At 50.1% G+C, this 13,524-nt stretch overlaps 1 protein-coding gene across 1 annotated transcript in view; it reads left to right on the top strand.

The window, feature by feature from the left end:
• CNGA3 (cyclic nucleotide gated channel subunit alpha 3) overlaps positions 1–10,073 on the top strand; it is a 35,918-nt gene extending 25,845 nt beyond the window's left edge. The window contains exons 6-9 of the mRNA XM_060117330.1: positions 2,878–2,928; positions 4,227–4,334; positions 5,127–5,233; positions 8,481–10,073. Of these exons, the coding sequence (XP_059973313.1) occupies positions 2,878–2,928; positions 4,227–4,334; positions 5,127–5,233; positions 8,481–9,871 (1,657 nt within the window). The 3' untranslated portion in view covers positions 9,872–10,073. The remainder of the gene's footprint in view (positions 1–2,877; positions 2,929–4,226; positions 4,335–5,126; positions 5,234–8,480) is intronic.
• The last annotated feature ends 3,451 nt before the right edge of the window (positions 10,074–13,524 follow it).

Below are 13,524 nucleotides of genomic sequence, written 5' to 3'. Positions count from 1 at the left end.
TAGGGAGTGTAATTGGCGTCTTACAGAGTTGTGTTAAGACTAACTGTTCTAATACCTGTGAAGTGCTTACAACAGTGCCTGGTACGTAGTAAATGATCAATCAGTATTGACTACTGTGGGAAGCAGAGTAATTTCACTACCACAACCTCACCAAAGATGTGTCCATCCTAATCCCTGGAACCTGTGAGTAGATTATCTTACATGACAAAGGAGACTTTGCAAATGTGATTGAATTTAAGGACCTGCAGATGGAGAGATTATTCTGGATTATCCAGGTGGGCCTAGTGTAATCACATGAGTTCTTAAAAGCAGAAGCGGGAGGTAGGAGAGTGAGTCAGAGATATGAGAGGGAAGGAGGAGAGATTCGCAGTGTGAGTGGGACCGTCCTGTCATTGCTGGCTTTGAAGATGGAGGAAGCGGGGAGGGAGGCATGAGCCACAGATGCAGCAGCCTCCAAAAGCCAGGGATCCATCTATAGCCAGCAGGAAAACAGGGACCTTGGTCCTGAGCTTCAAGGAGCTGGATTCTGCCTGCAATCCCAGTGAGCAGGAAACATTCTCCCCAGAGCCTCCAAAAAGGAACACAGCCTGAGGGCACCTTGATTTTCATCCAGTCAGATTATGCTCCTGCATTGTGTTTATGGAGATGATTCGTTTCTTTAGTTCCACAGGTAGGGAGGACTCGTGTCTCAAATGATTCACACCCAGAGTCCACACACACCTGATTTAGATGATGAAATTTGGGACTTCTGAACTGATGAGACTTAGATGATAATTTTGGACTCTGAGTTGGTGCTCTAATGGGATGAGGCTGGGCGATCTTGGAATGGGGGTGAAGTCATTTTGCACACGGGATGCAAGGAAATCTTTGAGGGCCAGTGAAGACTGCAGTAGGTAGCCCGGAGGTGCCCATATGCTAATCCCCACATCCTGTGACTATGTTACCTTACACAGCAAAAGGGACTTTGCAGATGTCATGAAGTTTAAGGACCTTGAGATGGGGAGATTATCCTGGTTTATCAAGGTGGACCCCGTCGAATCACATGCATCCTTAAAAGTGGAGAACCTTTCCCAGCTGCAGAGAGATGGCATCTTGAGAAGGACTCAACCCGCTGTTGCCGGCTTTGAAGATGGAGGAAGGGCGCCATGAACCAAGGATGCAGCAGCCCCTAAAAGCTGGGAATGTCCTCAGCTTGCAGCCAGCAAGAAAATGAGGATATTGGTCCTATAATTCCAAAGAACTGAATTCTGCCAACAATCCAAGTGAGCAGGAAACAGTTTCTTCCCTAGCGTCTTCAGAAAGTATTACAGCCCTGCCGACACCTTGACTTCGATGAGACCCCTACCAGGCCTCTGACCTACAGATCTGCAAGATCATACATTTGGGCTGTTTTAAGCCACTAAGTCTGTGGTAATTTGTTCTGGCGGCAATAGAAAACTAGTACAGCTATTATTAGAAAATCTTTTGTAGTCTACTTTTTTTTTTTTTTTTTTTTTGCGGTATGCGGGCCTCTCACTGTTGTGGCCTCTCCCGTTGCGGAGCACAGGCTCCGGATGCGCAGGCCCAGCGGCCATGGCTCACGGGCCCAGCCGCTCCGCGGCATGTGGGATCTTCCTGGACCGGGACACGAACCCGTGTCCCCTGCATCGGCAGGCGGACTCTCAACCACTGCGCCACCAGGGAAGCCCTGTAGTCTACTTTTTAACTTAGCAAAATCTGAAGAACATTTTCCCCTGTCACTGAATATTCTTCCACAGCCTCGTTGTAAGTGGCCTCATAGAATTCTGTGGTTGATGAAGAATTTCCTCTGTTGTGTGATTAGATTGTTTATGCTGTGACTGTTAGAAATAATGGTGGTGGTGATTCTTCTGTATGCGTGTTGGCACACATCTTTGATTATTTCCTGGGGAAGTGCTGTGTAAAGTGCATTGGTCCTTTTCAACAAGTGTTTAATTAGCAGACACTATTTCTCAGCCTTTCCTTCCTCCAGGGGGAGGAACAGGGGAATCAGAAGGGCCTGCGGGTGATTCCGGGGGTGCCCTGAGGCAGGCAAGGTCTTTTACCCTCCACCTTTGTTTCCTCGGCTGTTCAGTGGGCAGTAATGCGTGCCTTGCAGGACTACTCTAACCGTTAATAGGTAACCCTTGTAACTGTGTCCAGCCAATAAAAGACATGCAATAAAGAAGGGGAAGCAGAGTAAAGCTGTGTGTTGAGGAAACATCTGCCTTTACAGGCCCTTCCTGCTGATGCAGACAGGAGGGCGAGGCCCCACGTGCAACGCCACATCCAGCAAAGTCTGGAAGCGTCTGAGCGTGGCTGCATTTGCCTCAGACGACTTGAAGACTTGCTGCTGCACAGCACACCTGTGCCTGCCTAAGGGTCTTGCTTCCTTTCTGTCCCCTGGCTTTCCCATCGAGGGCCAGGTTTTCATGTGACCCCAGAACAACGGAAAAGCCACCCCCTTTCCTCAGAACAAAGCGCGTTCCATGTGACTCCCAAAACTCTGAGTGACTTTTCCACCCTAAAGGTGTGGATTTGGGTTTATTTCCCATTACCTCAAAAGTTTCCGGTCTCAAGCTGCTTGTGACTTTCTAGGGACTCACGGAAATAGGTCAGAAATCGTAGAATATTAGACTGAACCATTGTGTACATTTCACTGTATACAATGGATACTTCAGTGGAGGTGGTACCCTCCCCCTTCAGGAATAATAATAATGATATTATTCATGAAATCAACAACCTCATTTCATCCCAGTGTGCTGGAAAGATTGGTTTCCTGCACCACGCCCTCTCCCCTGTGTCACTATGGCCTACCCTCTCCCCGTGGTAATGACCTTGGTATATGAAAATTGCTAAATGTCACTCTGTGTCATCCAGTGACAAGGCGAAAAAGGAGGAAGAGAAAAAGGAAAACCCAAAAGAGGAGGGGTAAGTACTGAGAGAAACTGCCCTCAAAGAGGGGGTTCCATGGTCACAGCAGGCCTGGTTCCACACCACCCGGCCCTGGCCCTGGGGAGGAGAGAGATGCAGTCAGGCCTTAGGGTCAGCCCTGGAGAGAGGGCTGCTTAGGGCTACAGAAAAGGAGTTGGTCTCAGGCAGGGATCAGGCCTGCTGAGATCACGTGAGGGTCTCGTTCTGCAGGGAAAGTCGGGGAACCCAAAGGGGCGCTTGTAGGTAGGCAGGTTTGTCTGCAGCCTCAGGTGAGCAGTTCGGGGCTTCCCTGGGAGCCTGCTCCGGTGCCCTCCCCTTGGGCATTCTGTTTGCCCACAAGGTGGCCATCCACTCAGTGGGGTATGCGGAGCCCTTTTCCTGGGTACTAGAAAACACTATATTGACAAACTTTAATCCAAACCCAGTGGCAATGAGTGTTGGAAACGTCCAAAGCCCAGTCGATCAGCAGCTGATCTTGGACTTGCTGAGTTGAGGTGAAAACAGAAAGGCAACTCAGGGTCTCCTCTGGGGCGCGGGAGCAGCTCCGCAGGCCTAGGCGGGCATGGGGGGCAGATGGCATGGGGGAGGAGACGCGTGGACCCAAAGAAAGATCTCCAGTACCGCCTATAAATTCCAATCCTCCGAAAATCCTGAAAATAAACACCAAAAGCACCCTAAGCTATTTCTTCCATTCAGTGTTGGCTGACATAACCTCCATGATTCCCAGGTTGGTGGTTTTTGGTGGAGAGGCAGGAAATGCCTTTAGAACGTCTGCACGATGGCAGTTAGTGAGGTGGAGAGAGCACATTCCCAAGGGAGAGCTCTGGGCTCCCAAGTTCAGTCCAGAGAGGAGCTGTCTCAGAACCACCCAGGGCAGTGATTAAATGCACATTTCCAGACCCCAGTCCTGGAGGGGTCTGGCTGGGCCTGGGAGTCGGCATTTTCACAGAGCTCCCCGAGATGGTTCCAACATCACTGTGCTCCATTTTCCTCCTCGGCATCCTGAAGGCTATGGATGATACCCCAGGACATGGGAATGTCATCACTGTGGTTTTGTAGTCACCGGTGGCTTCCTGGGGCACTGAGCTGGGAGAGAAGGCCTTTGGAGTCTGCCCTGCTCCCAGCCTGGGTGGGGGCACCCATACAGGGACACCCATGTGACCCCCCTGGGACTGACAGCACCCTATCTGGGAAGCCATCTCTAGCTGCAGCCCGCAGTTGCCCTGGGGTCTCTAAGCCTTTCCGAAGCTGTGGTCTTCCAATGCACTGTGCTGCTTGTGTGTCGGGGTTTCCAGAAAGAAGAAGGACACCATCGTGGTGGACCCCTCCAACAACATGTACTATCACTGGCTGACCGTCATCGCCGTGCCCATCTTCTACAACTGGTGTCTGCTCGTTTGCAGGTAGGGGCGTGGGGCGGGGCCTCAACACAGAGCTCTGAGTCCCTGGCAGCCACCATCCAGCTGCATGTGCCTCAGTTCCTCCTGGGTTCCCTGAAGCACTGGTGGAGGCCTGGCTTTGAGATCAAAACCATGGTTCTGGCACCTTGGAGCCTCCTTGATGGAGTCGCAGAAGGAAGATGCAAGGGCGAGCGTTGCTCTTCTGAGGGGAAGTGGGAGGGGCTGGGTCACTCCTGAGCTGACCTGCAGGACAGGGATGCAGGCGCCAGGAGACGTTCTCAGGCTGTCGGCTGTGGGCTTTGGGTTTTCTGAGCCGGTTGGGAAGCAGGGTGAGCTGCTGCTCTTGTGAGGGCAGCCGGGGCCTCGGGGTGCTCCCAAACTGCTAACTTGTGGGGATAGATGTGGCTTGTTCTGTTGTTAATCTCTCAGAAATTGTTATATCTTTGTTGGTATTTAAAGGCCCCAGAAAGGGCAAGTTCTCAGCCCCTTCATCTGAGGCCTGGATAAACTGCCCCACGGCTGGGGGAGGGGAGCAGTCTTGTCGCTAATGCTGCGAGGCAATGGGGCCCACTCTTTGGGGTCAGTCCCAGCTCTTCTTAGGAGCTCGGTGACCTTGAGACAGAAAAGCTTCTGAGAGCCTGGGTCCCCTCATCGGGGCTGGGACGCTGATTTTGGGATGCAACCCTGTGGCCTGGGCTTTTAGCAGGATGAGCTGACCCCAGGTTTGTAGCACAGAGCTGCTGCCCGCCTTGGTCCCTCCCCCCTACACACCTGCCCCTTCTCACACTTGTTTAGGGCCTGTTTTGATGAGCTTCAGTCTGAGCACCTGACGCTTTGGCTGGTCCTGGACTACTCAGCCGACTTCCTCTATGGCTTCGATATTCTAGTCCGAGCCCGGACAGGTGAGCAGGCCCAGGACCGCAGACCCCACGGCATGATTCGGGGGCCACCTGGGGGCCACAGGGCAGGTTCAGGGAGATCCAGAATGGTAGCCCTTGGAGTTCCTCTTCTTGGACAGTCAGAGGAGCCAGGGCATGTTACCCCATGGCTTTTAGAGGAGGTGTAATATACTAAAAGTATATTAGTTTCAGAACTAAAATCTAAAACAGGGCCTAGGGGAATATGACTTCCTTCAGATTAAGACAGGCTGGGACCTGGGACCCTCTACCAGAGTGCTTGCACTTGCCGCTAGACAAACATCTCCTCTAGCAACAGGACACAAAGAACCTGTAAAGGACTAAAAATAAGTACATGGCATGTGCAGACCACCTAAGCCCCCCCTCCAGCCCAACCCACCAATCCACCCCCATATCCTTTAAGGGACAAGCTCGCCCCCACCCCTCAGGGAGCAAGCAAGGCCACCTGTTACTGTTTTCACCCCCTTGTGCTGCAGCATGAGTCCCAATAAAGGCCTGAATTCCTCATCTGGACTCTTATCAATTTCTATTGATTAAAGAGTCCAAGGACCCCAGTCGGTAACAAGATCACCTCTAGTTGTGAGTGGGGGCTAAAGCCCCACCCATGCCTCAGTCTCCAAGCTGTGCCTCCTTGGGCCTCCTTTTTCTGATTTGCACAAAGGCATCACATAAGCTGGTGGAGGCCCTGCTTGTCATTTCCAAGATTTTTAAACTAAAAACTGTGCCATGGTTGTGGTTATAAAAACCACTGGATCACAGCAAAACCTCAGGGTGGCTTCATGGTGTACGAAGCATTCCAAGCACGTCTTGTTCTCTCATGAGAACTGCTGCAGAAGACAAGAAGTGTAGGCATGATTATCTCCATCTTACTGCTTTAGAAACCGGGGCCCAGAGATGCTGAGTGGCCAGCCTAAAGGCCACAGTCACCACCCAGCAGGCCAGATGGGTGCCCCCCCTGCTCCAGAATTAGTGCCCTGCATCATAACTTAGAAGATCTCAAGAACACAGCTTGAGGCTTGCCTGGGTGACTTGGCCCGTCCTGGTGGCCTGCCACTCCATGGTTACATGAGCCTATGGAGATGCAAGAGCCCCGTGGGTGGCTGACTCGTTGGGGGGACTCCCTGCTTCAATCAGGCTTCAGTGGGACAGGCAGCCTTCACCCAGACATCGACCCCACCCCTTTTTGTGCTTGGTACTGTCCTTGGCAATCTAAGATTCAGCAGAAGGCTGGGAGAGAGAGGGGGACAGGTGGGCACAGACACCAAGAGGCCATGGATCATACTCCAGGAGAAAAAATCGTCAGAATTGAGGCAAGATTATTAAGGAGGTGTTGAGGAGTCCCAAGGCACACGAGTGCAGTGTAATGATCCAGGCACTCAATAAACACGAGTGTAACCAAACAAATAGGGGATGGGGAGCAGGGAAGCCAGGTGTCCCTAACGTGTGACAACAAACTTGATGTTTGCTTTTCACAGAGGGGGCAATCCTACCTCTGTCCGGCCCTCGAAGTGTGGCCCTGGACCAGCAGCATCACCTGAAAGTTGTTAGAGATGCCCCAGACCTATGGGACCAAACTCTGGGGACAGGTCCAGCTCTGTGACTTACAGAGCCCTTGGTGTGTTGCTGTTGCTCACCCAAATCTAAAAAGCATTTGTTGTATTAGTCTGTCTACTCTTTTGCATGTTTGAAAATGAAAGAAAGAAAGAGGGAGGGAGGGAAAGGAAGGGAGAGTGGGACGAAGGGAGACGGCAGGTCATGGCCTACTTGGTGGATTTCCCCAGTAATAACACTTCACGACTCCCAGGGTCCAGCCCATCTCCAGACTAGGGTGGGTCCCAGGCTTCATGTGTTTTCAGAGCCCCTTGGGTGACAGTAATGTGCAACCAGGAAGGAGAACCACTGTGCTCCTGGGCAAGGTTTTAAAAAGATAGGTTGCGGGACTTCCCTGGTGGCGCAGTGGTTAAGAATCCGCCTGCCAATGCAGGGGATGCGGGTTCGAGCCCTGGTCCAGGAAGATCCCACATGCCGCGGAGCAACTAAGCCCGTGTGCCACAACGACGGAGCCTGCGCTCCAGAGCCTGTGAGCCACCACTACTGAGCCTGCGTGCTGCAGCTACTGAAGTCTGCGCGCCTAGAGCCCATGCTCCACAACCAGAGAAGCCACCGCAATAAGAAGCCCATGCACCGCAGCAAAGACCCAATGCAGCCATAAATAAATAAATAAATAGAGTTTAAAGAATAAATAAATATAAATAAATAAAAAATAAAAAGACGGGTCATGCCCCATCAGTGACTTGTAAAGTCAGTTTGCTAGGCCATGACCAGTGTTTTCAATTTTTTTTCATAAATTTATTTATTTTATTTATTTTTGGCTGCTTTCACCTTCATTGCTACGCGCAGGCTTTGTCTAGTTGCATCAAGTGGGGACTACTCTTTGTTGCAGTGCGTGGGCTTCTCACCGCGGTGGCTTCTCACGTTGCGGAGCACGGGCTCTAGGTGTGCAGGCTTCAGTAGTTGTGGCACACAGACTCAGTAGTTGTGGCTCACAGGCTCTAGAGCACAGGCTCAGTCGTTGTGGCTCACGGGCTTAGTTGCTCCGCAGCATGTGGGATCTTCCCGGACCAGGGCTCGAACTCATGTCCCTTGCATTGACAGGCAGATTCTTAACAACTGCACCACCAGGGAAGCCCTCAAATTTTTTATTGTTAATATTTTCAAACATATACAAAACTGAGGCGGTAGTGTTGTGAGTCCCCACATACGCTTACCCAGCTCCAAATGTTATCAACAGTTTGCTCATCTTTTTTCATTTATCCTCCCACTCCCTGTTCTTGGATGGAGTTTTTTAAGGCAAATCTCAGACAGTAACCATGTTAGCATGTAGCCTTAACTAGGGGCCCATTTTTTAAGTATAACTTAAAAGTATATAAGTATAACTTCCATTTATCTCTGAAAATTTAATAAGCATTCCTTACTACCATCAAATACCCAATATCCACATTCAAATTTACCTAACTGATCTATGTTTTTAATTGAATAAAATAGATTAGGTCATTGAATAGAAAATACCAGAGTGCATTTCCTGTAGTAATGGTATGTGTGGTTTGTGGAAATTGTTTCTTTTATATATGTATAACCACGTTTTGTGTGGTCTTGAGGTGAGATACCTTTCTGCGGGCCATGGTCATAAAAAGGTCTCTTTGATGCCCACGTGATCTATCTTCTTCATCAGGCTTCCTGGAGCAAGGCTTGATGGTCACGGATGCCAACCGGCTGTGGAAGCACTACACAAAGACCTTGCACTTCAAGCTGGACATGTTGTCCCTGGTCCCCACGGACCTGGCTTATTTTAAGCTGGGCATGAACTACCCAGAACTGAGGTTCAACCGCCTACTGAAGTTGGCCCGGCTCTTCGAATTCTTTGACCGCACAGAGATGAGGACCAACTACCCCAACATGTTCAGGATTGGGAAGTTGGTCTTGTACATCCTCATCATCATCCACTGGAATGCCTGCATCTACTTTGCCTTTTCCAAGTTCATTGGTTTCGGGACCGACTCCTGGGTCTACCCAAACATCTCAAACCCAGAGTATGGGCGCCTCTCCAGGAAGTACATTTACAGTCTCTACTGGTCTACCTTGACCCTGACCACCATCGGCGAGACCCCACCCCCCGTGAAAGATGAGGAGTATCTTTTTGTGGTCCTCGACTTCCTGATGGGTGTCCTGATTTTTGCCACCATTGTGGGCAATGTGGGCTCCATGATCTCACACATGAACGCTTCACGGACTGAGTTCCAGGCCAAGAGTGACTCCGTCAAGCAGTACATGCAATTCCGCAAGGTGACCAAGGACTTGGAGATACGGGTGATCCGGTGGTTCGACTACCTGTGGGCCAACAAGAAGACGGTGGATGAGAAGGAGGTGCTCAAGCGCCTCCCCGACAAGCTGAGGGCCGAGATCGCCATCAATGTGCACCTGGACACTCTGAGGAAGGTCCACATCTTCCAGGACTGCGAGGAGGGGCTGCTGGTGGAGCTGGTGCTGAAGCTGCGGCCTGCGGTGTTCAGCCCCGGGGATTATATCTGCAAGAAGGGGGACATAGGGAGGGAGATGTACATCATCAAGGAGGGCAAGCTGGCCGTGGTGGCCGAGGACGGGATCACCCAGTTCGTGGTCCTCAGCGATGGGAGTCACTTTGGCGAGATCAGCATCTTGAACATCAAGGGGAGCAAGTCGGGGAACCGCAGGACGGCCAACATCAGGAGCCTCGGTTACTCGGACCTGTTCTGCCTCTCCAAGGACGATCTGATGCAGGCTCTCACTGAATACCCTGAGGCCAAGAAGGCACTAGAGGAGAAGGGGCGGCAGATCCTGATGAAGGACAACCTGATCGACGAGGAACTGGCCAAGGCCAGGGCGGACCCCCAGGGCATCGAGGAGAAAGTGGAGCACCTGGAGTCCTCCTTGGACACCCTGCAGACCAGGTTTGCACGGCTCCTGGCTGAGTACAGTGCCACCCAGATGAAAGTGAAACAGCGGCTCAGCCAACTGGAAAACCAGGTAAAGATCGGCCTCCCGCCTGACGGGGCTGCTCCACAAACAGAGGCCAAACAACAGTGAAGACGCAGGTGTCTGTCTCCCGCTTCCCAGAGCTGGCTGTCAGTGTGATGCTGCACGGCGCGGGACTTGGCCAGCGTTGAATTCCAGCTTTCCTTACCCTTTGCGAGCTGCATGGCCTCAGTTTCCTCATCTAGAAAATGGGGCTCTTTACATCTGCCCCAGTTAAGTGGCAGGTTGCTGTGAGCTCCACAAGAAACACTGCATGGGGCTTCCCTGGTGGCGCAGTGGTTGAGAGCCCGCCTGCCGATGCAGGGAACACGAGTTCGTGACCCGGTCTGGGAGGATCCCACATGCTGCGGAGCGGCTGGACCCGTGGGCCATGGCTGTTGAGCCTGCGTGTCCGGAGCCTGTGCTCCACAACGGGAGAGACCACAACAGTGAGAGGCCTGCGTACTGCAAAAAAAAAAAAAAGAAAAAAGAAAAACACTGCATGCAGCAGGGCTTTGTAAAGTGTGAGTTGTCCCCTGCTCAAGAGTATGAAAGTGTGAGCACAAAACTCTTTTAATTTTTATCCACGGGGAATTTTTAGACTTTTGAACTTCTTTTTTTTTTTTTTTATAAGTGGAAGATGATTTAGTCACCCACCCGCTCCTGCCCCTCACTTCACCCCCTTCTGCTGAGGGAGAGGTAACAGAATCTAAAGTACATGTGGTGACTCTAATTCAGTACACGAGACAGTTTGGGGCTTGTTTCTGACTCTGGTATATCCTCGTGTGCTCTTTGGGACCCTAGAAATCCTGGCCATTGGTGCTGCAACAAGCACAAGGGATAAAGCCAGGTTGCCCCAGTTGAGGTCACTTCGAGTCTGAGAAGCAAATCCAGGCTCCCTGCCATCCAGGTGCTGTGAAAACGGAATCTGTTTCATAGAAAAGAGCATCTCCGTTAGGGAAAGAGACATCTCCTAACTTGCCAGCGGGGTTCAAAGACAACCTCTCTCCTGGTATCTGAGTCAGGGTTCTGGGGCAGCCTGTTCTGACTTGGTGGGGGGAGTTATGTGGAGGGGAAAGGCTCCCAGGTTGGAGGTCGGAATGGGGTCCTAAGCCAAACAAGCTGACCACCAGGACTTTTAGGAGATGAGACCCTTAGGCCATGTTTTTGCAAACTGCTCCTTGACCCCTGAAGAGGAAGCCTTGCTCTCCCTTGGAATTACATCCTGAGGCAAAGCTCTTAGCTGAAAATGTGCACAGTGTAGAGCCTAGCTCTTTTTGTCTAATCCAGTAAATAGTATTGCATTAACATTTTATATAAGATCTCTAGATTTGGGTTCTGTTTGTGAATTATTACCTTAATGGTCCATCCTTTGTTTAATACACATTGTAAATTACCCAAAGACGAGTCACTCTCCTGATGCAGAGAAGCCGTATATGTAGGTTTTCCTGATCCTTTTTTCCATCAGTCTCTCTGTCTGTCTCCCCTTCTTCTTCCTTCTTTCTCTTCCCTTCCTTCTCCTCCTCTTTCTTCCTGTTCTCTCTTGTTCTCAGACAAGATGCCCCATTTGCTTTGAAGTCTCTGTGGTCCACTGTTATATAATCCATATTCTATATAACTCGGCCCTAATGTAGTTCATCCAAAAGGTGCTGCCTTTTCAAGTATGTATTTTGGATTTACATGGGTCTCTTCTGGTTTTTACTATGGATCATTTGACCATTTTAACTTTCTAAAAGGAATTTCAAAGGCCTATTAAAGGAAAGTGTGATCCAAGCTCATATCAACAGCAAAATGTAACTAGCAGCGTGTTATCAAAATGCATATATTTTAAAAAGCCTTTTGACTATTAATTTTGCCTACATTCATGTTTGTACAGGAAAAATAGAGACCTGGATTTTAAAAATACTGAATGACTCCTGCTTCATAGTTTGTTATAAGGGAAGATTCAGTCCTGGGGTATGTTTCTAGGGCGATGAGCCCGGCTTCCCCCAAAGAACGGGCACTGGTGAACAGGGACAGCACATGCTCGATGTGAAGGGGATAAGTACAAAAGCAGGTAAGAAAATGCAACCGAAGCGGCAACGTTTGTCAGAGTGAGTGATTCAAAGCATTCAGATATATAAGAAGTGTATCCCAAGCAGGATGCTAAGATTCCTGGCATCATTTGTCCCGGGTCATCATGGGGAGTTGGTCAGGCAGTTCGGGAAGGCATGGATGGACAGGAAGCTGGGTAAGAGTTTCCCCAGCTTTGTCCAGTGCTTATGCCCAAGGAGTTTGGGTGGCAAGTTAGAATATGGGCTTTGGGGAATCAGGACTGCTGTCGTTCAAGTCACAGCCCTGCCTCTTGGGCAGGTTATTTTGCCTCACTAGACCTCGCTTTCCGCACCTGAAAAATGGGAACCATATTGCCTATCTCACAGAGTTGTTGTGAATAAACTTTAAAATAACACAGTATAATGGGGATGGCCCGTTCAACTTCTTGGGTGCACAAAAAGTCACATTATTGTCCTAGAGAAATAAATGAATACAATTTCATCTAGTTAAGATGAAAAGATTGTTCCAAGATTGTTGGGAAGTTGAGTCTCGGGTTGTTTTCAGGACTGCCGTTCACTGTCTTGGAACCTGAGACAGGGTTTGTGGTCTCCCAGCCCCTGAAGGCCATTCTTCCCTCTGTACTGGGTTCAGCCATGGGGATCCATGCTGGGAGACAGCTTCTCTTTGTGCCTTTTGTGGGAATCTAAGCTCATTGAGGTCCGTGTGTGTGTGTGTGTGTGTGTCTGTCTGTCTCAAGAGAGAGAGTCTCTGAAACAAAGAAAGAAAATGTTGGTGGGCACCCCTCAAGGTATGGACTGATGCAGGATCCCTGGCAGAACCCTGGGAAGGTGAGAGGTGGCAGGACCTCAGATGACCGGGCTGGAGCTTTTTGACTCTGGGGAAAACAGCCTGGTAAAGAGTCCAATGCCTCAAGCTTGGAAAGTCCCAAAGCTTCCAGGCCTCAAGGAACCACACAGAGCTGGGCAAAGGATATCTTGGCAGTAACAGTATAAGGAGCATCTGAAAAAATTTGTAACTCAACTGACGCAGTAAGAGAGAAGACTGCTCCATCCCCCCTGAAACACTGGCCCTCAGACATCTGATGCTACCAACTCCCAAAATTAAGCAGGACCAGAGACCTGCTGTAACTTTATCAAGCACACTCTGGTCCCTCTCAGACCCTTCTGCCAGGGTTCTATCAAATAGAAGGAAGCCAAGGCAGATTCCTTCTCTGGGTCTGGGGCCATTAGTAATACCCTGAGGAAGGAGAGGTGAAATGCAAACCCTGAATGAATAAAATGGAGAAGAAAAATGCTTCTCTGAAGTGCAGGGAGTGATTTTGATTAGTAAAGTTGAAGACTTACTCCTGTAACATAGCAACCACACTTCTGGCTCCCATACACAGGAAAGCTTTCACACATGTGTACCCAGAGACATGTACAAATGTTTATTGCAGCATTATTTTAATACAAAAAACAAAATAACCTAAATACCAGAATCTAAGAACACCCTTGCAGCCCACAGTTATTACAAGGGTTGGGGAGCACCCCTCTCCTTTCAATTTAAAGCCGGAAACATCCTGTGATCTCGGTCCTAAATGGGCCCCTCCTCTCCCTCCCACTTTGCACCCTCGGTCCAGCCTCTCTTCTGACATAACACACGAGCAACCCCTGTCCCTCACTGGACACTGG

Source organism: Mesoplodon densirostris, chromosome 14, assembly GCF_025265405.1.
Source record: "Mesoplodon densirostris isolate mMesDen1 chromosome 14, mMesDen1 primary haplotype, whole genome shotgun sequence".
NCBI lineage: Eukaryota > Metazoa > Chordata > Mammalia > Artiodactyla > Ziphiidae > Mesoplodon > Mesoplodon densirostris.
Note: the sequence above shows the minus strand (reverse complement) of the source record. Positions and strands in the feature narration are given on the sequence as shown.